Here is a 24,195-nt window from a genome sequence, read left to right as displayed (position 1 = left end):
CTGGCAAGCCCTTGGTGGGGGCCCTTCCCTCCTTGTGGCATCCCAGCTGACCCTCCGAAGGTCCCCAGGAGCGGCTTGTGCCGTCCAGCCTGGGTGCTAAGGCGTCTTGCTTGTAGCTTAAAAATGTGTTCTCAGCACATCTAGGGTGCAATGGTTTCCCCCAACAAAGCGGAGTCAGGTGCCGGGAAATGTGTTATTTCCCCCCTTTCTAAAGTCCCTTTGTATACGGAGTTTGCGTGATAAGAAATGACGTTTCTATAGCAATGACGCTCTGTGCGGGTTGTGTGAGCTGTGAGATGTTTAGAGAGAGTTCTCTGAGCACGCGACGGTTTTTGGCCTGTGGTTAAGATGGGAGCGTCAGAGGGTCGCTAGGAATAAAAACTGACCAGCAGCTTCGGGTTCAGAGTTTCACTGTCAGATTCTGAGCTGAATTCAAAAACCTTACAGCAGAGCAGTGATGGTGACCCTCTCGCCCGCGTCCAACAGGGGGCGCATGGGCCCATATCTGAGGGCACGCGACGTCTTGCCCGGTGGCGGTTCCTGTGCGCCTGTTGGGCAGCTGATTTTTCAACCTTCTTTTCGGCCATTTTTGCTCTCCCCATGGCAAAAACGGCCCACCGTCTGGAGGGTCACTCCTTTTCTCTGCCAGAGGCCTGACCGTTGTGGCCAGATCGGTCTGGGGTTCGGATACCATCGGCTGGAGGAAGAGGAGTGGGCCGGAGTGCGCGAGGCCTGGTTCCAACTCTCCGCAGATGACCAGCAGGGCAGCCTCACTGCCTTTCCTTGGCAAACGTGCCCCCTCCGGCCCCTCCAACGCACGCGCACGGGGCCCCACTGAAGCCTCTGGTCTTCCAGCCGGTCCGCTGGGCTGTTTCTCCCCCCTCCCTCCCCAGGGTTCAGGGAGAGTGGGAAGAATGGTCCAACTGGAGGTCCTGTTGCTTCCTTTCCGACCAACCAGGCCTCGCCCCCTTCTCATACCATTTCTCTTGCAGCTCCGGACCGACGTGGCTGCGATTCCTCAAGGCCACTGACAGAGAAAAGGGGGACGAGGGTCAGCACTCACACTGGGACTGAGAGAGCGAAAATGGCCGAAGAGAAGGTCAAAAACCAGCTGGCCAGCACATGCGCTGCAGCAGGCATAAGGCAAGGCCTGGCGTGCCCTCAGGTATGGCTATGGCTGATCTAGGTGGGTTAGACTCTGAATAAAATGCGAAATAAAACATTAAAACGATAAAGATTCATCCGTCGGACCGAGTCAGTTTCTCAGATAGCCATGCAGGGCTTTAAAGGTCACCCCCAACGCCTGGGCTCGGAAGCACAGGGGCAAACACCCCCCACCCACCCCCCATGGGAAGATGCACCAACTTGACTTCAGAACAGAAACAACTGGAGAACTTCCCTATTTCCGTGTGTGTGTGTGTGAGTGTAACAGAGGGGTGCACTACTTTGAAGCCCACAGGGGACAGGAACTTGTCAAAAACATAGCAGAAAAAATCGACTTGCTTATAAGCAATCATTCACAAAATTATTTTTGAAAATTATGTATTTTGTGGACCGTTTTTAAGGAAAGAGTTCTCACACTTAGATTTTAATTAAGGAAAGTTTAATATATATATATATATATATAGTTTTGTTATAACAAAATAAGCAATGGTTATGAGTAAAATATTCATTAAAATCTGGCTAAGAATGTATTTATATTTTTTTAGATATCGAGAGCTTATAATATTTTCAAAGCAAAATCCATAATTCTTAAGTGAAGTTCAAGATTCTTAAGCACCTAAAATTTGAAAATGCAAGTTATCCATTAAGACATGTAAGACACTCCAAGTAGAATCTAGTTTAAAAACAGGAGGATATTTTACCCTGTAAGAGCAACAACAAAAATAATAATAATGCGGCTATCAAGTTTTTCTTATGAAATCATGAAAATTAGTTTTTCCTTTTCAAATAATGCCTTTTAAGAGTACATAAGCTTTGATTTTGAAAAATGTTTTTTATTAAACTGCGAGAAAAATTATATCTGTGGCAGAAACTGCGAAACTAGAATTTGAACCCAAATCTCTTGAAGGAAACCATGCTAGCAAATTCAAATGTGCAAAATTGCTCACAATTTACATTAAGACCACTTTGCCACCATCTTATTATAAAATTGTTAAAAGGCTGCATAAAAAGTCTCTGAAGGATACTTTCCCTTAAACATTAAGGAATTTTAACGGCATTCTTCTGTCCACGGGAGTGGAAAGGCTGCCCCTTCCTTCTTGAGCCCCGAGGAGGGAGCGTGGGTGGGCGGGCAGAGGCTGGGGGGGCCCCCCCTCAGAGCTTCTCCTTGGCCGGCACCCAGATGACCGGGCTGGAGTGCTCCTCGATGGCTTGCTTGACGTGGTTGTAAATCTCTTCCAACGTGTCGCCTTGGACGATGGCTGGAGGGACGCAAGAGAGACAACTCCCGAGGGCCCCGTCCTGCTCTCTCCCTCGCTTGCAGACCCCCAACAAACCACCCCCACTCTATTGCAAAGCCCGGCCCCCGTGGCTCACTGGTTTCCCCTCAGAGAAGCAGGGGTGGATGTGGGTGGGGGGGTATTCAGGGCCTCCAGGTGACTGCAGGGGCAGAATCCCCCCAAGAGGGCAGGTGCAAAGCCACAGGCCCAACTTCCCCCCCCCCCGGCACCGTCCCTGCCCCCCCCTGGAGGAGAACCGCTTGGGGCAGACCCCAAAGGCCAGAGAGGACCGATTCCTGCCCCAAGAGAGAGAGAGAGAAGGTTCCAGCCCTCGGCCGCAGAGAGAGAGACCGGGCCAAGGCACTGACCTGTGAAGTGCTCCGTAAACTCCTGCTCCAGCTTCACGGCCCGTTCGAAGGTTTTCCGCGCTTGCTCCTCCGTTAAACGCTTGTTCATCTCCCTGAGTTCACAGCGTTATCAGTAAAACAGATTTAGTTACACACACACACACACACAGAGGAAGGGGTTTTTTTGGGGGGGGGGAAGGCGGGGCTTCCTTTTGTCAGGGGAGGGGAACAGGGCAGGGGGGTTTCCTCCAACCTCAAGCTCCCCAGGTTGCCCCCCCGCCAATCATCAGGGAAGGGGGAGGGAGTCGCCCTCTCAGTCTGGGGGGGCGTGGGGAGGGGAGGGGGCAGGCCAACTCCGCTTTCTTGGAAGGCTCCTCGGGACCATCCCCAAGGAGACCCTGCAGCCAGAGGGGGGGGGCAGAAAGGGGCAACAACGGGCACTCACATGATGTTCTCCACGGACTTGGGCTTGACGAAGACGGAGACCGGATGCAGCTGGGCACTCTGGAGCCTCTTGATGGCGTTTCCGGAAACATCCAGGATGCAGTGCTTGCCCTGGAGGGGGGGGAGGGGGGCAGGGGTTCAGCGCCACCGGCCGAGGGGCCTTGGTCGCGGGGGGGGTGGGTGGGGGGGTGGGGGGTGGAGGAGCAGCAGCGTCCTTACCTTCTCGGCCACCTCCCTCACAGACCGGACGCTGGTCCCATAGAGGTGGTTGTTGTACTGGCCGGCTTCAATGAACCGGTGATCCTGGATGTCCTTCTCCATTTGTTCTCGTGACATCACAAAGTGGTAATCTCGCCCGTCCACCTCGTAGTCGCGTTTCGGCCGGGTCGTGTCTTTATCGAGAGAGAGAGAGAGAACAGAGGTCAGGTGGAGGTCAGCCCATGTCAGTGGCAGTGAGTTTTTCTGCAAAGCACCTGGACCCAGCACACCCACGTTTCGCCAACACTCTGCGGCCTGCACTGGTTGCCGATCAGTTTCCGGTCACAATTCAAAGTGTTGGTGATGACCTATAAAGCCCTTCATGGCACCGGACCAGAATACCTCCAGGACCGCCTTCTGCCGCACGAATCCCAGCGGCCAATCAGGCCCCACAGAGTTGGCCTTCTCCGTGTGTGTAGTAGGTAGGATGACCCTTCACGGTGACCCAGGGGAGCTCCTGCCAGCTCCTTTCAGACAGGTTAGGCTTCTCTGTTAGGTTTGCTAGATTTATCTGTTAGACCTCTGTGTCCCCCTTCCCCTGGCAGGACTCGGGGGGGGCAGCAAATCCCCTGGTGCGTTGGGGGGGGTGCTTGCCTGCTTCCTCGTCTCCACCCGCTGGAGAAGGCCGCAGGGCCCCGGGTGCCAATCAAGGGGGGACCCGGGCAGAGGGCCTGCCTGCCTTGGGTTTGCACCCACCCAGGGAAAGCTCACACACAACCCGGCCGGTGGACATCCGGTGGGCTCTGGGGGGACCCGGGCAGAGAGCTTGCCATAACCTTGGGGGACGAGACGAAGACCTGCAGCCGCCTGACCGTGTGAAGCCGGGGAAAGATGAAGCCTCTTGCCCCACCCCCACCCCCCACGCCGGTTCTGGGGAAAACAGAGGCCTTTGCAGACCACCCACCAGGCTCAAGGGGAGGGTTTGGGGTTTCTTCCTGCCCAGGACCTGAGCTCCCTCTCGCCCCCCCCCCCGGCTTTTGCCCCGAGAACCAGCCAGGCTTCCCGGGGGGGTCCCGGGGCATGTCCCAGGGGGAGGGGGCCTGCTCTCCCCTGCCAAGTGACCTCTGGGCCCTCCAGTCATCACCTGCAAGCACAAGGCAGACCGCAAGGGACCAGGTTCAAAAGACGCAAAGGCTGCGAGCACCCTGAGGAATACCCCCCCTCCCTTCGCGCCCCCCCCCACGGGTGGCAGACGTACGTGGGACGCAGGAGCCGAACGTGTCGGGGAACTCCGAGATGAGGTCGTCGTTGACGCGGTCCTTCATGGGCCCCAGGATGATCACGGGGCGCGTGTAGCCGACTGGAAGACAGAAGCAGGCCCGGCTGCCTCCGGTTAGGGAATTTGGGTGGAGGGAGGGGGCAGGAGCCACGCCACTCTAGCCCCCCCACCCCACCCCCTTTCTGGAAGACGGCCAGGCACCGAAGGAAATGGGGGAAGGGCGCAGGGCCCGTGCCCCCCCCTCCCCCAGCCTGCCCCCCCCTCAAAGGTGCCTTTCAGCAACCCGGCCCAGAGGACCAGAAGAGTGGACGGGCTGAGTGCTGGCCCCTTTGGACAGTGTCCAGTGAAGGACCTCCATTCAGGAGAATGAATCCCGGTCAGGGACTACTTAAAGTCCAATCAGGTCATGGGATGAACCATGCAGCGATCACGAGGGCTCAGCTATGGCCGTTCGGTGAGGGTTTGGGGCCAGAGCCTGGAGGGGGGGGAGTTTGAGAGGAAGACCCTCTGTGAGGCAGAGGCTAAACGGGGAGCCCACATGAAGGAACACCCCCCCCCCCCAGCTTTAAGTGCTCCTCGTGAATATATTTGCCGTGTAAAGCCATGAGGGGGGGCAGGGGGGGCCGGTGCAAATCCATTCGAGGGGAGAGGCGCTCTTTTCTTCTGCCAGGAACCAGCGAGAGGCATCGGGCGGAGGGCCGAGAAGGGGTCCCCAGGCGGTCAGCTGGTCTCCCAACAAGTGCCGCCCAAGGGGCAGCCAGCCCGCCCCACTAACAGCCGCCATGGAGCCACAGCCTTTCCCTCAGCACCCACATCCCCTCTTCCTCCTCCTCCTCCACGCACTTCAAAGTCACCAGGGAGTTTTGGCCGATCCGGCCACGTGAGGTGGAAGAAGACTCCCCCAGTGGCCGCACAGTGCAGGGAAGGCAAAATCCGACGGCTTCGCTGTTCAGGGTGCTGGGGGTGGGGCTCTCTATCTGCCAAGGAAGGACAGCGCACCCTCCCCCCCGGCAGGTGAGTACCAACCTTCTTGCTGGGTGACCGGTTCGTAAGACAAGACACACTCTTCCTGCCCACCTGGAAGATCAAAGAGAGGCCATCATAAGACCCTAAGAGGAGCCCTGCTGAATCGGGCCAAAGCCCCTCGAGTCCAGCATTCTGTATCCCACAGGGCCCCCCAATTGTCCACAGGGATCTTGAGCAGAAAGAGAGGGCAAGACCCTCCCTTTCCCTGGACCCCCAGGAAATGGGACACGAGGGAACCCTTCCTGCCTCCACCAACATAGAGGTGGCACATGGATATCCCTGAGTCTGTCTCATCCTGCCTTGAAGCTCTCCAGGCTGACAGCTGTCACGACCTCTTCTGGAAGGGAATCCCATCAACCAAGGACCCTCTGGGTGGAGAAATATCTCCCTTGATTTGTCCTCACTTTCTCACCTGTGAGCTTTAGGGAGGGGCCCCTCGTCCTAGTATTGTGGGATGGAGAAAAGGATTTTTCTCCATCCACCTTTTCTATCTCATGCAGGATTTTATTCCCTTCGACCAAGTCCCCCCCCCCACCTTCAACGCCGACTTTCAAGGCTGAAGAGACCGAGGCCTTGCAACCTGGTTTCATAAGAGGGGGGGGGCTCCATTCCCTTGATCATACTTATTTTATGTATGGTTTGTTTGGATTATACGACTGCTTTTTATAACTGTTTTTAATATTAGATTTCTATTTGTATTATTTGTTGTGACCTGCTCCAAGTCCTCGGAGAAGGGTGCCACACAAATGTAATAAATTATTATTATTATTGTTGTTGTTGTTACCCTTTATTGCATCTTTCCCAGTTCCATTCTATCCTCCTTGAAGTGCAGTGACCAGAACTGTACACAGGACTCCAAGTGGGGTCTCACCATCGATTTGTACAGAGGCAAAACAACACTTGCCGACTTATTTTCAATTCCCTTCCTAATGATGCCAAGCATGGAATTTGCTTTTTTTACCACTGCTGCACAGTGGGTTGACCTCTTCCTTGAGCTGTCCAGCAACACCCCAAGATCCCTCTCTTGGGTTGTCTCAGGAAGCTTGGTCCCCATCAGTTGGTAGGTATCACTGGGGTTCTTTGCCCCGATGTGCAAAACTTTGCACTTGTTTAGGTTAAACTGCATTTGCCACTTTGTTGCCCACTCACTCAATTTCAAGAGATCCTTCTGGAACTCCCAACAATCAGTGTCACTTTTCACTACCCGCAACTTTAGTGTCGTCAGCAAACTTTGCTACCTCACTACTTACTTCTACATCCAGATCATTAATGAATAAATTAAAAAGTAAAGGTCCCAAAACTGAAGCTTGGGGTTCACCACTTCTCACTTCTTTCCATCCAGAGAATTGTCCATTTATTGCCACCCTTTGCTTCCTACAATTTAGCCAGTTACCAATCCAGGACAAGACCTGTCCTCTAATTCCGTGGCTGAAAAGAGATTTTTCAGGAGCCTCTGGTGAGGGACTTTGTCAAAGGCCTTTTGAAAGTCAAGATATACAACATTAACCGGGTCCCCTTTGTCTATGTGTTTATTTACACCCTGAAAGAATTCTCACAAGTTAGTAAGACATGATTTGCCTTTGCAGAAACCGTGTGGATTTTCTTTCAGCAATGCCTGTTTTTCTATGTGCCCAGTAATTTTATCTTTAACAATGGTTTCCATCACTTTGCCTGGAACTGAGGTTAAACTGATTGGTCTATAGTTTCCTGGATCAGCTCTGGATCCTTTCTTGAAGATTGGGGTTACATTTGCCTCCCTCCAATCCTCAGGTACAGTGCCTGATCTTGGAGAAACATTATATATTTTAGCCAGAAGTTCAACAATTTCACACTTGAGTTCCTTGAGAACTACTCTAGGGTGGATGCCATCTGGACCTGGCGATTTGTTGACATTTAGTTTAGAGAGGCATGCAAGAACATCTTCCTTGTTTATCTCTATCTGGTTTAATTCTTCTAATTCCCTCCCTGGGAAAACTAACTCAGCGGCAGGCAAATGCTCCCTATCCTCCTGAGTGAAAACGGAGGCAAAGAAGCCGTTTAGCCTCTCAGCAACCTCCTTGTCTTCTCTGATTATCCCCTTCTGACCATTGTCATCGAGTGGCCCAACTGCTTTCCTGGTTGGGTTCCTGCTTCTGATGTACTTAAAAAGGGTTTTGTTATTATTTTTAATATTCTTTGCTCTCTGCTCCTCGAAATCTCTCTTGGCTCTCCTGACTATGGCCTTGCGTTTGGTCCGCCAGAGTCTGTGACCCTTCCTGTAGGAAGAGCCTTCCGTTTCCTAAGTGGGTTTTTCTTCTTTCCAACAAGCTCCTTCACCTCCTTCGTCAGCCATAGCGGTCTCCTCTTGGACTGTCCAGTGCTCTTCCTTCTTTTGGGCATGCATTTGAGTTGAGCCTCTTGTAACGTATTTTTAAACAGTTTCCAAGCATTTTGAAGAGGTTTGACTTTTTTTTACTGTTCCTTTTAGTTTCTTCTTTACTATTTTCCTCATTTTGGCAAAATTCCTTCTGTGAAAGTTTAATGTCTCTGTGTTACATTTTCACTGACAATTTGCAACCCATGGTTGAGTTGAAGGTTATTGTCTTGTGGTCGCTGGTTCCTATGGGCTCGGTTACAAAGACACCATGGACCAAGTCCTGTGTGTTAGTTAGAACCAAGTCCAGGATGCCCTTCCCCCTGGTTGCTTCCATGACCGTCTGCTGGAGGGAATCATCAGCCGACATGTCGAGGAACCTGGTCTCTCTTTCAGGTGTAGAACAAGGATTTACCCAAACTATTCGGGGATAGTCAAAGTCCCCCATTATGACTACCCTTATTTCTTTTTGAGCCCTCCTTAAATTCATTTCCCAAGGAGCGAGCTGCCTCTAGAGTTTGGTTGGGAGGGCGACAGCAGACCCCTAACCTCAGATTAGTTTCCTGTCCTGGGATTTTTATCCACAATGTTTCTGTGGGGGAGTTTGAATTTTCTTCAATTTCGAGTTCATGACATTCATCAGCGACCAGGACTTAACCTGCGCTTAACCACCCCACCTTCCCCCTCAGCCCCTCCTGTCCAGCCAGGCCTCCTGCCAGCGACCAGCCCCTGTGACCCAGAACCCCAAAGCCTCCCCAAGCAGCTTCAGCCCCCCACCCCCAGCCTGCAAGGAAAGCGAGTCTGAGACTAATGCTGGAGGACGGTGGAGCCCGATGCTGCCCTCTGAACAACCTCTGGTGCACTTCTGGGAGTTTCAAAATGGATTTTCTATCGCCCCCCCCCCTCCCTCTGATGCTTACAGAATCTTTCATGAGGTCAGTGGAAAGGGTTTGTTTTTCAGTCTGCTGAAAGGAACTTTGCAACAAGCAAAAACACCTTCTCCAAAAGCCCAGGACAAGCAGAAGGGGGGAAAAGCCCCCTTGAAACCAATTTCAAACTCTACGAAAAAGCAGAACGAAAACCCGAAAGCCTTAAAAGCAGGCAAGGGCAAGTGATGGGCTGACCAGTGCAGCCACCCAGCAGCCTCCTGGCCATCCCCACTGGCCTTTGGCTCAGCCAGGGCTTTGGAGCCCCTGGGAAGGGAAGGGGGGGCAGGATGGGCCCTGGGGCACAAAAGCCCCCCCCTTCCTCCTCCTGGGTCCCGTCAGAAGGCCTCCCTCGGTCAATGGGGCCCAAACACGCCCCGCCCTCCGGCCAGACCTGATGAGGGTGGGCAGACGTGCGCAGCTGGGGAGAGAGTAGCCCACCCCTCTGCTCCAGCCGCGCCTTGAGTGGCCCCTGGGAACTGACGGGCACAGCCGCTGCCTTCCCCACCCGCTGGAGCGTCCGAAGGTTCCCAGAAAAAAGCACTCACGGTAGCTGCTCTCACTGTCGCTGGCGTTGGAGGTCACGTGCTCTGGAAACAGGACAAAGCAGAAATCAGGGGCGATGCCACGGAGCCCCCGGGCCCAGCAGAGGGGCAGAGGACCCCAAAAGGGCCCGGCAAGCGTCTCCTGGCACAGGTCACAGCCCCCCCGCTCCACATGCCTGAAGCCGAAAGAGAGACCCACCGTTCCCGGCACACTTCCACCGGGGGAGCCGGCTCCTTCAGCCCATCGCTGGCCTCCAAAATTCATTTCCACAGAACGGCGGAGGGCACAGCTGCAGGAGGCCGGGTCAGAGAAGACCCCCCGCACCAGAACCCGGACAGGAAGGGGGAGCAGCCCTAGCCCACCCCAAAAGCAGCACCGGGGGGGCTGGCCCAGAAGCCGGAGAGCCCCCTGGGTCTCCCTACCCGCTTTCTGGAAGGACAGAATGAAGCTGAGCCCCAGCTAAGGAGGCAGAGAGGAGGGGCCTGGGGGATCCCCAGAAGACAGCAGCCTCCCCCCACCCAGCTCAGTGGGGCTGCAAAAGGGCCTTTCCCTCCTCCAGGCACCAGGGCTGGCAGGCTCAGGTGGATTGGCACCAGGCTGGGCTTCATCCTTTGGAAACGGACGTCTTCCATCTCTGCCTGGGAGCCGTCCGGAGGGGACTGAAGAGGGGAAGGGGGGCCCTGTGGGGCAGCCCAGGCGGGGCCCTCTCAGGAGAAGCAGGATGGATGCTCCCCGCTGGCTGAGCTGCCTGCCTGCCATGCCCGGGGGGGGGGGGGGGAGACGACGACGACACGGGACTACGACCAGGTGGCCCCTCCTGAATCCCTTGAGCCCTCCCCAGCCAAGGGGGGGAAGGGGAGGAACCTGCAGCCCACCTTCAAGCCTGTTCGCCAAGCCCCAGTCAGTCTGACCCCTCACCCTTCTCCAGATGCAGGAAGACCCCCCCTCCCCATTATTGCTGGGATTCCACCCGCCCACGGAACTCCCCTGGAGGAAAGGAGGAAAGGCAGGCTAATCGGAGCGGCCCCAACCACCTTCCAAGGCCCAGGAAAGAGGCCCCTCTGTGGGCAAGCAGCCTGGGGTCCCCTCAGGGAGAGGGGCTGCTGTGGGTGGGCAGCGAGAGGGCAGCGTGGCAGAGGTCGAGGGAAGATGGTCCCCGTGCCCATTCCATAGAGAAAACCAAAGGGGTCGGTGGGCCCCATTCGACCTAGTGCCAAACACCCCATGAGGCGGGAGGGAGGGAGGGAGGGAGGGAGGGGCTGCTCAGGAGGGCCTGGGGCTCCAGGAAACAGGAGGTGGGGCAGGAGGGCCCTGGGGGAGGCTTGGCCTGGCAGCCTTTATCCAAACGCTGCTGCCGCTTCTTCAATACTGAAGGGAGCTTTGCTGGGGAGAATCCCCGTTTCTCACCCCTCCAAGGTGCAAAGGATGCCCGAGGCCCAAAGCAACGGAAGGAAAGCCAGCGGGAAAGTTGGGGGTCGCAACTGGGGCTGAGGAGAGGGAGGGAGGAGGAGGGGGTCACTTACTCAGGCCTTTTGATCCCATGTCTCCAGGGATCTCCTGTGGAGTAGTTCCCCGAGGGAGGGCAAGCAAGGGGGAGACAATCACAGAGAAAACATCCATCAGTGCCACATCCTCCGGTGGGGGGCTGCTCCAGGAGGGTCCCAGCAGCATCCGTGGGGAGCCAGACCCGCTAGCCCCCCCCATTCCCCTCCTTCAAGAGCACAACCCTGCCTGCTAGAAGAATGGATGTCTGTGAAGCCCCATCTCAAGGTGGGCGGAGAGAGAAGCCATGAGGGGAGAGTGAGAGGAGAGAGAAGCCGTGAGAGGAGAGAGAAGCCATGAGGGGAGAGTGAGAGGAGAGAGAAACCGTGAGAGGAGAGAGAGAGGAGAAGCCATGAGGGGAGAGTGAGAGGAGAGAGAAGCCGTGAGAGGAGAGAGAAGCCGTGAGAGGAGAGTGAGAGGAGAGAGAAACCGTGAGAGGAGAGAGAGAGGAGAGAGAAGCCATGAGGGGAGAGTGAGAGGAGAGAGAAGCCATGAGGGGAGAGTGAGAGGAGAGAGAAACCGTGAGAGGAGAGAGAGAGGAGAGAGAAGCCATGAGAGGAGAGAGAGAAGCCAGGAGGGGAGAGAGAGAAGCCATGAGAGGAGAGTGAGAGGAGAGAGAAGCCATGAGGGAACAGTGAGAGGAGAGAGAAGCCACGAGAGGAGAGTGAGAGAAGCCATGAGAGGAGAGTGAGAGGAGAGAGAAGCCATGAGGGGAGAGAGAGAGGAGAGAGAAGCCATGAGAGGAGAGAGAGAGGAGAGAGAAGCCATGAGAGGAGAGAGAGAGAAGCCATGAGAGGAGAGAGAGAGAAGAGAGAAGCCATGAGGGGAGAGTGAGAGGAGAGAGAAGCCATGAGGGGAGAGAGAGAGGAGAGAGAAGCCATGAGAGGAGAAAGAAGAGAGAAGCCATGAGAGGAGAGAGAGAAGCCATGAGAGGAGAGTGAGAGGAGAGAGAGGAGAGAGAAGCCATGAGAGGAGAGAGAGAGGAGAGAGAGAGGAGAGAGAAGCCATGAGAGGAGAGAGAGAGGAGAGAGAAGCCACGAGAGGAGAGTGAGAGAAGCCATGAGAGGAGAGTGAGAGGAGAGAGAAGCCATGAGAGGAGAGAGAGAGGAGAGAGAAGCCATGAGAGGAGAGAGAGAGAAGCCATGAGAGGAGAGAGAGAGAAGAGAGAAGCCATGAGGGGAGAGTGAGAGGAGAGAGAAGCCATGAGGGGAGAGAGAGAGGAGAGAGAAGCCATGAGAGGAGAAAGAAGAGAGAAGCCATGAGAGGAGAGAGAGAGGAGAGAGAAGCCATGAGGGGAGAGTGAGAGGAGAGAGAAGCCGTGAGAGGAGAGTGAGAGGAGAGAGAAGCCGTGAGGGGAGAGTGAGAGGAGAGAGAAGCCATGAGAGGAGAGTGAAAGGAGAGAGAAGCCGTGAGAGGAGAGTGAGAGGAGAGAGAAGCCGTGAGGGGAGAGTGAGAGGAGAGAGAAGCCATGAGGGGAGAGTGAGAGGAGAGAGAAGCCATGAGAGGAGAGTGAGAGGAGAGAGAAGCCATGAGAGGAGAGTGAGAGGAGAGAGAAGCCGTGAGAGGAGAGTGAGAGGAGAGAGAAGCCATGAGGGGAGAGTGAGAGGAGAGAGAAGCCATGAGGGGAGAGTGAGAGGAGAGAGAAGCCATGAGAGGAGAGTGAGAGGAGAGAGAAGCCATGAGAGGAGAGTGAGAGGAGAGAGAAGCCGTGAGAGGAGAGTGAGAGGAGAGAGAAGCCATGAGGGGAGAGTGAGAGGAGAGAGAAGCCATGAGAGGAGAGTGAGAGGAGAGAGAAGCCGTGAGAGGAGAGTGAGAGGAGAGAGAAGCCATGAGGGGAGAGTGAGAGGAGAGAGAAGCCATGAGGGGAGAGTGAGAGGAGAGAGAAGCCATGAGCGGAGAGTGAGAGGAGAGAGAAGCCATGAGGGGAGAGTGAGAGGAGAGAGAAGCCATGAGGGAAGAGAGAGAGGAGAGAGAAGCTATGAGAGGAGAGTGAGAGGAGAGAGAAGCCATGAGGGGAGAGAGAGAAGCCATGAGAGGAGAGAGGTGAGAGAAGCCATGAGGGGAGAGTGAGAGGAGAGAGAAGCCATGAGGGGAGAGTGAGAGGAGAGAGAAGCCATGAGAGGAGAGTGAGAGGAGAGAGAAGCCATGAGGGGAGAGTGAGAGGAGAGAGAAGCCATGAGGGGAGAGTGAGAGGAGAGAGAAGCCATGAGGGGAGAGTGAGAGGAGAGAGAAGCCGTGAGAGGAGAGTGAGAGGAGAGAGAAGCCGTGAGAGGAGAGTGAGAGGAGAGAGAAGCCATGAGGGGAGAGTGAGAGGAGAGAGAAGCCATGAGACGAGAGTGAGAGGAGAGAGAAGCCATGAGGGGAGAGTGAGAGGAGAGAGAAGCCATGAGAGGAGAGTGAGAGGAGAGGGTAGCCGTGAGAGGAGAGTGAGAGGAGAGAGAAGCCGTGAGAGGAGGGAGAAGCCATGAGAGGAGAGTGAGAGGAGAGAGAAGCCATGAGGGGAGAGTGAGAGGAGAGAGAAGCCATGAGAGGAGAGTGAGAGGAGAGAGAGAAGCCATGAGAGAGAGGTGAGAGAAGCCATGAGGGGAGAGTGAGAGGAGAGAGAAGCCATGAGAGGAGAGTGAGAGGAGAGAGAAGCCATGAGGGGAGAGTGAGAGGAGAGAGAAGCCATGAGGGGAGAGTGAGAGGAGAGAGAAGCCATGAGGGGAGAGTGAGAGGAGAGAGAAGCCATGAGAGGAGAGTGAGAGGAGAGAGAAGCCATGAGGGGAGAGTGAGAGGAGAGAGAAGCCATGAGGGGAGAGTGAGAGGAGAGGGTAGCCGTGAGAGGAGAGTGAGAGGAGAGAGAAGCCATGAGAGGAGAGTGAGAGGAGAGAGAAGCCATGAGAGGAGAGTGAGAGGAGAGAGAAGCCATGAGAGGAGAGTGAGAGGAGAGAGAAGCCGTGAGAGGAGAGTGAGAGGAGAGAGAAGCCGTGAGGGGAGAGTGAGAGGAGAGAGAAGCCATGAGGGGAGAGTGAGAGGAGAGAGAAGCCGTGAGAGGAGAGTGAGAGGAGAGAGAAGCCATGAGGGGAGAGTGAGAGGAGAGAGAAGCCATGAGAGGAGAGTGAGAGGAGAGAGAAGCCGTGAGAGGAGAGTGAGAGGAGAGAGAAGCCATGAGGGGAGAGTGAGAGGAGAGAGAAGCCATGAGGGGAGAGTGAGAGGAGAGAGAAGCCATGAGAGGAGAGTGAGAGGAGAGAGAAGCCATGAGGGGAGAGTGAGAGGAGAGAGAAGCCATGAGGGGAGAGAGGAGAGAGAAGCCATGAGGGGAGAGTGAGAGGAGAGAGAAGCCGTGAGAGGAGAGTGAGAGGAGAGAGAAGCCATGAGGGGAGAGTGAGAGGAGAGAGAAGCCATGAGAGGAGAGTGAGAGGAGAGAGAAGCCGTGAGAGGAGAGTGAGAGGAGAGAGAAGCCGTGAGAGGAGAGTGAGAGGAGAGAGAAGCCATGAGGGGAGAGTGAGAGGAGAGAGAAGCCATGAGAGGAGAGTGAGAGGAGAGAGAAGCCGTGAGAGGAGAGTGAGAGGAGAGAGAAGCCATGAGAGGAGAGTGAGAGGAGAGAGAAGCCATGAGGGGAGAGTGAGAGGAGAGAGAAGCCATGAGGGGAGAGTGAGAGGAGAGAGAAGCCATGAGGGGAGAGTGAGAGGAGAGAGAAGCCATGAGAGGAGAGTGAGAGGAGAGAGAAGCCGTGAGAGGAGAGTGAGAGGAGAGAGAAGCCATGAGGGGAGAGTGAGAGGAGAGAGAAGCCATGAGAGGAGAGTGAGAGGAGAGAGAAGCCGTGAGAGGAGAGTGAGAGGAGAGAGAAGCCATGAGGGGAGAGTGAGAGGAGAGAGAAGCCATGAGAGGAGAGTGAGAGGAGAGAGAAGCCGTGAGAGGAGAGTGAGAGGAGAGAGAAGCCCGTGAGAGGAGAGTGAGAGGAGAGAGAAGCCATGAGAGGAGAGTGAGAGGAGAGAGAAGCCGTGAGAGGAGAGTGAGAGGAGAGAGAAGCCATGAGGGGAGAGTGAGAGGAGAGAGAAGCCATGAGGGGAGAGTGAGAGGAGAGAGAAGCCATGAGAGGAGAGTGAGAGGAGAGAGAAGCCATGAGGGGAGAGAGAGGTGAGAGAAGCCATGAGGGGAGAGTGAGAGGAGAGAGAAGCCGTGAGAGGAGAGTGAGTGGAGAGGAGAGGAGAGAGTAGCGTGGCTGTCTGCCTGCCTGCTCGCCCACTGCACTCTCGTTCCCCCCCCTGCGACCCATCAGCTTGGCTCCCCACGGATGTTCTTGGGGCCCTTTTCCAGGCACATGCGATCCGTCCATCCGTCCGTCCCCCCCCTTGTACTTACGGTCAAGATCACTCGTCTCTGCCTCACTCAGCTCCTTGTTCTTGTAGAAGGGGAATTTTCGGGAAAAGAGATTCTTTTTACGCTTGTCATTGAGTGACTGCTGAGGAAGAGAAGGAAAGAGGGGCAGACAGAGGGTGGGTGTCGGACGCCCAGCAGGTCAGGAAGGCCCAGGGCCAGCCAGCAGCCACCGCTCCAGGGGGAGCCCCTCCCCGAAACTAGTACCCTCCAGCGTGCAGGGCCCCTGCTTCTGCCCAAGATGGGAGGGGGGGAGGGGGGGAGGCAGGGCTCTGAGGAGATGGCCCAGGAGGGGGGGTCTGCTCTGGGCCCAAAAATAAAGCCGGTCCCTAAGATGACTCCCCCTCTCCTGCTGAGAGCAAGGCCCCCCCGGAGCCTCTGCTAGAGGGGGATGGAGGCTCCCCCCACCATTCATTCTGAGGAGAGGCTGCCTGGCTGCCTGGGGTCCCAGGGGCCCCCTGAGTGCCTGTCTGGGCAAGGCTGCTGGCGTGGAGGAGCCCAGGAAGAGCTGCAACTCTGGGTGGGGGGTGGGGGGATCATAGTAAGTCCGTGTTAGGCCAGTGATCTAGATGGGTACTGGGGGGGGAGGGGGCAAGCAGCTGTACTGGACCCTCCCCTGGGGCCCCCAGTCATCAACTATGGGTTGCAAGGGGGGGAGGGCTGGGAATACTTAGCAGGAAGCCTGCTGAAACATTCCTGGGACCCAGGAAATGGGGGGGGGGGGAGTGACTGGCTACCTTCACCCACGTGCTGGACTTGGTCTGCTGGCTAACCTTGGCCTTCCATTCGGAGTGGGGTGGTTAGCTTGGAGGGGAACCGCTTAATGGATTGGGAAGGTTCGGTATCGGAGGGGAGCCTGAGTCCTCCCAAAATATTACAGCACAGCCCCCCCACCCCGCATAAAGCAGGGAGGGAGGGGGGCACTTCCCCTTCCCAGGGCCAGGAGGGCTCAGCGTAAATGAAATACACCCCCCCCCCCCGGTGCCAATTCCCCCTCAGTCAGAATGAAGCCTCCAGCTGCCGTCCTGCCTGCAGAGGTGGGTGGGAGAGAAGGCCTCTGCTGCAGGGAGAAGGACTAGAACTCGGCTCCAATAGCCAAAATAAAGTGGGACGAAATGTGCCCAGCAGCCTTTGCCTGTGGACGTGTGGAAGCCGTCAGCCACGAGGCCTTCAGCCCTCCCCCTCCCCCCTCCTTGGGCAGGAGAGCTCGCTGGTCTTGGGCAGGAGGCGGGTTAAAAGCTCTGGAGGGACAGGGCAGGAAAGGCAGCGGGGGGGGGGGGGGGAGAGGGAGGGGGGGTCAGAGAGGAGCAGCCCAGTCTAGCCCAGCATGCAGCTTAGCAGGAGCGGCACTGACCGAGCCAAGAGGCCAGCCTGCCTAGCACGGAGCCATGGGCGGCAGAAGAGGGAGGTCCCCACCACCACCACCACCACCACCACCACCACCACCACCACCACCACCAGACCAGGCCAAGGAAGGGAAACACCCCCCCCCCCCCCCCCCGTCTGCCTGCTGTGCCCGGTTAGTCTTCCCCGCAGATCAGCCCATCGCGCACCCCTGGTCAGAGCAGGCAAGGGGGGGAAGCGGCCACCGGCCAGGGCAAGCGGGCCCCTCAGCAGTTCCAGCCAGAGGCCAGGCGAGGAGGGGGAGGGGCAGCCACGCTCCCCCCCTCCCCCCACGGGAAAGCCAAGCAAGGCGATGAGCAAGAGCGGAAGGCAGGCAGGGCGGGCAGGGGTCTCTCAATGGCAAGCGTACTTGGGGGGTGGGGGTCTCCTCCGGTTCTCATGCAGGGGGGGCCTGGGGCAGGGTGAAGGCAACCAGGCAGCGCTTCATGCGGGTCCCCACACGGAGGGGGGCTCCGAGAACAACCAACGAGGAGGAGGAGGAGGAGGAGGCTCTGCTCCTTCCAGCCACGGAGAAGGGCAAGGCGTTTGGGGGAGGGGGGAGATTAGTGCAGCGTGACGGAGGCACACACGCACATACACACACACACATACACACGCCCTTCTGGAGATGGGCCGCTACAGAAATCAAATCAATCAATCAGCAAAAACGAAACCTGCAATTATCCCCCCCCACACCGCCACCCCCTCTCTGCCCCCCCCCCTGAGGATTTCCCCAGGCGGGGGCTGCTGGCAGGAGTAATGGCCTGGGGCAGCTGCTGGGTCCCTGGCAAATCGTGGGGACCCGCGCGCACACACACACAGAGCTCAGGGTCCCCATACTCCCCTCCCCCCCCCCCCCAAAGAGTGGAGAATGGCCACAAGGGAATTCGGAGAGCGAAGGGTTAGGGATCCATGCGCTCTCCTCCTCCTCCTCCCTCTAAAGACTCTGTGCTTGTGTGTGTGTGTGTGTGTTTGTGAAGATAAAGACCCAAGTAAAGTAACCGATGGATTGTAAGAAACAAGAATAAAAATGTACCATGTGGACAAGATACCATGGAAATGACTCTGCCAGCCCAGGGCAGGTGGGAGGTCACTGGCCCTCCAGGTAGCCCTCGACCTCCTCGGGCCCAGGGTGGTCCAGTATGGGCTTCTCTGGGACCTGTGGGCTCGTCATGGGGGAAGGGCCGGTGGGGGGCCCTGAATGGGAGGGGAAGAGCTTCCGGCCTTGCCCCTTGCGCAGGCCAAAAGCCCCCCCCCCAACCGCTAAGTGCGAAGACGACCTTTACTGCCAGGTTGCCCCTCCCCCACTGCCCTTGACCTGGAGAGAAATTATTCAGATAATTACTTTCAATCTCCTGAAAACTAGGCCCAACTGAGGACAAAGCGGAGGGTGCCCACAAGAGGCCGGTCCAGATGAGCAGGCCCTGCAGGGAGTGGGTGGGGGCCCTCGAGGTCCACGGAGGATGTGGGTGGGGGGACGGAAGGGGAACTCGTCTGCAGACCCCACCAAGCGGGGCTCAATGGCAAAGGCTCAGGAGGACAGACTCAAGGCTCAGCAGGGTCTTGGTGGACTGAAGCACTGGCCCCGCTTCAGCAAAACGCGGAGGTTCGGGGGTGAGAAAAATAAGGCCCTGCACTGAGGCAGGAAAATAACGAAGGCCCAGAGGCAGCGACCGTGAGAAAGAACCAGGGGTCCGAGGGGGCAGCCGGGGGGGCTCGGCAGCTGCCAAAAAAGCCGAGGCGATCCTCCGGGGGGGGGGGGCAGCCTCCACGGCTTCAGCCGCCAGGACACACGTGGAACGCAGCACCCGCCAGTTTCGATGGCTTAGAAGAAAGGAAGAGTGGGGAGAAGCGCGAGAGAGACTGGGCCCCCCAACGGACGGCTGAGGGGACGAGGGGGGCCCAGTCTCAGGGGGCCCAGGAGGGCTGGGGCGACACGCAGGGGGCAAGAGGCAATGGGGGGGGGGGGGAGCCCCAGCCTGGAACGAAGGAGGAATTTCCAGCCGGGGGTGAGATTCTCTCCTCAGTGAAACCGCTGGACCTTGCGGAGCTGGGGGCCCTCTAAGATGAGACTACAGACGTCCGTCCGGTCTCCTGACTTGAGCAGGGTGGGGGGTGTTGGGCTAGAAGGCGGGTAGAGAGCCCAGCCCAATGGGTTTAAGTAGCTGAGGGCTGTCTTTGCACGGAGGGGCTCAGGCGTCTGGCCACGGCTGCCCCAAAGGGGGCGTTTCCTAGAGGCGACTGGACGTTCCTTTGAAGATGTTTCACTTCTCCTCCAAGAAGCTTCTCCAGAGTTACAGCTGACCCTCACCCTAACCTCGAGCCACACGGTGGAGCTGGGAGAATCGTGGCTACTCCAACGAAAGGGCAGAAAGGGCTTAAATTACAGAGAACCATCTCCTGACCGTAGGAGCCGGGAGGAGGAGCCGTCCCTTCACCGGATTTCTACAAGCAAAGGTCTGGACGGCCGCCCTCTCGCTCTCTGAAGAAGTGCCCCCCCCAGGAGTCGGTCCTTTTAATGGGCCTCACCTCCCCCTGAGACTGCTGTGAGGCAGCTAGGCTCTCGGGGGTGGGGGGGGACAGGGGCATGGCAGCCGGGGCCAGGGGAGGGCCGTCCTCATCGACAGAGCCTGGGGGAGCAATTCAAGGGGGCTCACTCAGCCGAGGATCCAGGCGACTCTCTCGCAGGGGGTCAAGAGCCTCCAAGCATGAACAGCCGGCCTTGAGCTCCCCGCCTGGTCACCTGCCCCGGCCCTGCTTTCTGCCCCTCAAAGCCTCAACGGTGGCTCAGGAAGGCAGGTGGGCAGGTGAACCCCTGGCCCAGAGGCGGGGGGAGGGGGGGAAGAGGTGGAGGAGAGGGGGGACAGTCGCCTCACGGCTGGAACCCCTCCACCTCCCCACCGGATGGGGCTCCGTCGGAATGGAACAAGGGCCAAAATCTAGACACCTCAAGGCCTTTCACAAACCCCTGAATAAGGCAGGGTGGGTGGGGGGGGTCCATTTTTTCCTTCCAATCCCCCTCCCCCATGGTCTTTAGTGCCAGAAAAAACAACTATACTCCAAATATTCCAAATGCATCTCCCCCCCCTCCCCCGGTTGCTCCGGCAGCAGTGACTCTGCGGTGGTGGACGGGCACCGAAATGGCCCATCGTCGGCCCACACTCACCCCTTTCTCGCCCCTCGCTTTAGAATTGAACTTGACCGTCTTCAGCCGAGCGCGTTCCTTCTTCTCCACCCTGCAAGGGAAACGCAGGAGGAAAAACTGTGAGTGCCTGCAGCTCTCACTGGTGAGCAGAAGGGGGCGCCCCTCCTTCCCGGGACAGAAGCCCCCCCTCCCCTCTATGGGGCCGGCTGCTAGGAGGGGGATCCAGCCCAGAAAAGAGCCCCCCACCCCCACTCGGCCCTGGCCTGCTGGGCCAAGCAGCAACTCACCTGACCTACGTGCTGCCCAATCCCACGGGACCCCTCCCCAACCCCCCTGGCAGAAGCATCGCCCCTTGTGCTGCAACGGAAGTGGTCAAGACACACGCGTTCATTGGCCCGACTCTGGGCTGCGCACAAAAGGGACCCCACACGCAACCGAGGGCGAGGCAAAGGGGGAATGTGGCCAAACCCATCCAGGAAGGGGCTCAATCCCCCCCTTCCAGGGCCCAAGCGGGAGTGGAGCGCCTCCTGGGGTCCCTGGGACAGGGGGGCTGCTCCTGGCAGGCCACAGCCCCTCCTCAGGGGCCACGCACGGCTGGGCCCTTGCTGGGGTCAGTGTCCCCTTGAGGGGAAGAGTGTGCAGGGAGCCATCACAACGGTGTGCACCTTTAGGGAAGAGGGCCGATAAGGCTGCCCGTCTTCAGCTCTCAGGCCAGGGGTCTCTTTCCAAGCGGGGCTCAGACCTGGCTACGGCAACGGGGCAACACCCTCCACACCAAAGACTTTGGGGGGGGCGGAAGGTGCCCCCCCGCCTGGACTTCCCAGCCGCGCTTGACACCACTGACGTCTAGACAGACTTGTGGGGTGGGTGGGGGGGAATAGACCTGAAGGGGGGGGAGGTCCAGCACTAGACCCCTACTTCGTGGTGTGAAACCACCAGGTGGAGATCATCTGTCAACACGGGGGGGTGAGCAGCTGCCCCCCCCCCCATTCAGCCCAGTCCAGGCCGAGCGCTTTGGGGCCGGTTATTACGATTATTATTATTACGATTATTATTATTATTATTATTATTATTATTATTATTATTATTATTATTAATTAGATTTGTATGCTGCCCCTCTCCGGAGACTCGGGGCGGCTGACAGCCACAAAAACAGTACAGATCCGTTATTTAAAACAATTTAAAACCCTCGATATAAAAAGCAGTCACACATCTCAGACAAACTATACGTAAAGCGGAAACTGCCCGGGTGAATCAATTTCCCCAGGCCTGACGACAGAGGTGGGTTTTAAGGAGTTTGCGAAAGGCAAGGAGGGTGGGGGCAGTCCTAATCTCCGGGAGGGAGTTGATTCCAGAAGGTAGGGGGCCGCCACAGAGAAGGCTCTTCCCCCTGGGTCCTGTGTTTAGTCGACGGGACCTGGAAAAGGCCCACTCTGTTTCGGAGACATTCAGGTCCGGTGCCAGGAAGGGCTTTATAGGTCATGACCAACACTTTGAATTTTGACCGGAAAGTGATCAGCAACCAGTGCAGACTGCAGAGTGTTGGAGTGACATGGGCATATTTAGGGAAGCCCATGACTGCTCTCGCAGCTGCATTCTGCACGATCTGAAGTTTCCAAACACTCTTCAAAGGTAGCCCCATGCAGAGAGCATTACAGTAGTCGAGCCTCGAGGTGATGAGGGCATGAGTGACTGTGAGCAGTGAGTCCCGGTCCAGATAGGGTCGCAACTGGCGCACCAGGCGAACCTGGGCAAACGCCCCCCTCGCCACAGCTGAGAGATGTTTCTCTAATGTGAGCTGTGGATCGAGGAGGACGCCCAGGGGTCAATGATTCCACCCCCCCCCAGGGTAATGGACGCACAGATGGAATTGTCCTTGGGAGGCAAAGCCCACAGCCACTCCGTCTTATCCGGGTTGAGTTTGAGACTGTTGACACCCATCCAGGCCCCAACAGCCTCCAGGCACCGGCACATCACGTCCACTGCTTCGTTGACTGGACATGGGGTGGAGATGTATAACTGGGTATCATCGGCATATTGATGATACCTCACCCCATGCCCTTGGATGATCTCGCCCAGCGGTTTCATTTAGATATTGAATAGCAGGGGGCAGAGGACCGACCCCTGAGGCACCCCACAAGGGAGAGACCTAGAGGTCGACCTCTGACCCCCCACTAACACCGACTGCAACGGACCAGAGAGGTAGGAGGAGAACCACTGAAGGACAGTGCCTCCCACTCCCAACCCCTCCAGCCGGTGCAGAAGGATCATCCATCAACACGACCAAAGCGGTTTCCATGCAGTAGCCGGGCCTGAATCCTGACTGCTGAGGGCCTAGATAATCAGCTTCTTCCAAGGACCGCTGGAGCTGGAGCGCCACCATCTTCCCAACAACCTTCCCCATGAAGGGAAGGTTGGAGACTGGGCGGCAGTTGTTGAGAATGGCTGGGTCCAGGGAAGGCTTCTTGAGGAAAGGGCGCACAAGTGCCTCCTTGTAGGGAGCCTTAAAGGACCCCCTCCCCAAAGAAGCGCTGACAATCTCCTGGACCCAGCTCTGTGTCACCTCCCTGCTGGCCGGAGACCAGCCAGGAGGGACACGGATCCAGTGAGCAGGTGGTGGAACTCACAGCTCCAATGGCCTTGTCCACTTCATCAGGTGTCACCAGATCAAACTCTTCCCAGATGGATGGATGGACGGTTGTGCCCCTCTGAGCCCGGGAGTGGAGCTGAGGGGCAACGTGGGGGCCACTTTCAATCAGCTCTGAGCTAAGAGGGCCTTGACCCAAAGGCGCCCTGTGAGGCCATGCTCTCCAGCCAGTCCCGGCCATCCTGGCTTCTCTCCCTTCCAAGCTCCCTGGTCAGCTGCACGAGGCTCAGGGAAGGGGACCCTCCTCCCACCCCGGGGGCCTCCCACCAAGCCAGGGCTCCCACCACCACCAACGGAAGACTCTGCCCCAATGGTGCTGATCTACAAAGAGGCCCCTCCTTCGTCCTCTCCCCCCCCCCCTTCCTCCTCCTGGGAGCTTGGCCTGGCCCGGCTCAGGGTCCCAGCTGCCCCTGCCCCCTTCCTCACTTGGGAGTCCACACGCCCTTCCCCCCCTCTCCCCCTCCCCACCTGGGAAGCCTCGAGGGCCGCTACCTGCGTTTGCTGGGAATGACCCCGACCTGGTCGCTCTCCCCGCCGGGCATCACCAGCCGTGCCTGCCACCACTCGTCGTCCGAGGCGTTGATGACGTGGAGGATGCTGCCGAAGGAGAAGTCCAGCCCCTGGCTGGGGAGGCCACTGTCCCTGCTCCGGTCGTAGTCAAAGAGGGCCCTGCGGAGGGAGGGGGGACGGGTGACCGGGGGGCGGGGGTCAGAAGGGAAGGGGGGAAGGGGCCTGAGCATCTCTCCCGGGGGGGGGGGGGGGGGAAACGGACAACGACCCAGTTCACTGCTCTGCCTGCAGGGAGTGGTGGTGCATAAGGGGGGGTGGGATTTCAGCACCCAAAGGGTCTCCAGGACGGATCCCGCTCTGCTTCCACCGTGGCTGGAGTGGCATGGCCAAGACACATGGGTGGGGGGTGAGACTCCTACAGGGGGGCCATCTCAATGGAGGGAAGCCCATACGGCCTAATGGGTGTCACTGAGACGGGTGTGTGTGTGTGTGTGTGTGTGTGTGAGACTCTTGAGGGAAACGCAGAGCCTGGAGAGCCGATCCCGGAACAGAGCAGCCGGGGCGAGTGAGTTGGGGGGGGGGGGCAGATGAGAGCATCTGCAGAAGAACAAAAGCAAGAGGGTTGTGTGGGGGTGTGTGTGATATTATTGTTTTTTTGGGGGGGGGTGTCTGCAGAAGGCCGAGCCAAGCCGATTGACTGGGTAAATTTTGTGGAAGGGCCCCATCCCGTGACATCCAGGTGGGAGAGACACAGTCGGACCACAGAGCCCCCAACCCCCCCCGCCCTCCCCTGGCCAGACGCCGCCCCGCTCTCTCCTTTCCAGGGGCTTGAACAAAAGGAAGAGGAAGAGGAGGAAGGGAGACGGCCGCCAAGCCTCACCTGACGTAGAGTGACCGCTTCTTGCTGGTGCGCAGAGAGCCGGATCCTGAGCTCACGCTGCTGGTCATCATCTGCTCTCGCAAGTCGTGTATCTTGCTTCGAAGCGGCCGTACTCTGAGGGAGAGGGAGACGCCGGGTCAACTCCACGCGGGGCCCGGCTGCACAG

At 57.6% G+C, this 24,195-nt stretch overlaps 1 protein-coding gene across 1 annotated transcript in view; it reads right to left on the bottom strand.

Annotated features, from left to right (window-relative positions):
* Positions 1-1,586: 1,586 nt before the first annotated feature.
* The window catches only part of DLG1 (discs large MAGUK scaffold protein 1), a 64,883-nt gene continuing 42,274 nt past the window's right edge, over positions 1,587-24,195 (bottom strand). Inside the window, 12 exon segments of the mRNA XM_070753884.1 lie at positions 1,587-2,423; positions 2,810-2,901; positions 3,234-3,343; positions 3,452-3,624; positions 4,689-4,790; positions 5,736-5,786; positions 9,563-9,604; positions 15,450-15,549; positions 20,014-20,083; positions 23,132-23,308; positions 24,030-24,126; positions 24,129-24,143. Coding sequence (XP_070609985.1) covers positions 2,317-2,423; positions 2,810-2,901; positions 3,234-3,343; positions 3,452-3,624; positions 4,689-4,790; positions 5,736-5,786; positions 9,563-9,604; positions 15,450-15,549; positions 20,014-20,083; positions 23,132-23,308; positions 24,030-24,126; positions 24,129-24,143 — 1,136 coding nt within the window. The 3' untranslated portion in view covers positions 1,587-2,316.

This window comes from Erythrolamprus reginae, chromosome 5 (genome assembly GCF_031021105.1).
Source record: "Erythrolamprus reginae isolate rEryReg1 chromosome 5, rEryReg1.hap1, whole genome shotgun sequence".
NCBI classification, from domain to species: Eukaryota; Metazoa; Chordata; class Lepidosauria; order Squamata; family Dipsadidae; genus Erythrolamprus; species Erythrolamprus reginae.
Note: the sequence above shows the minus strand (reverse complement) of the source record. Positions and strands in the feature narration are given on the sequence as shown.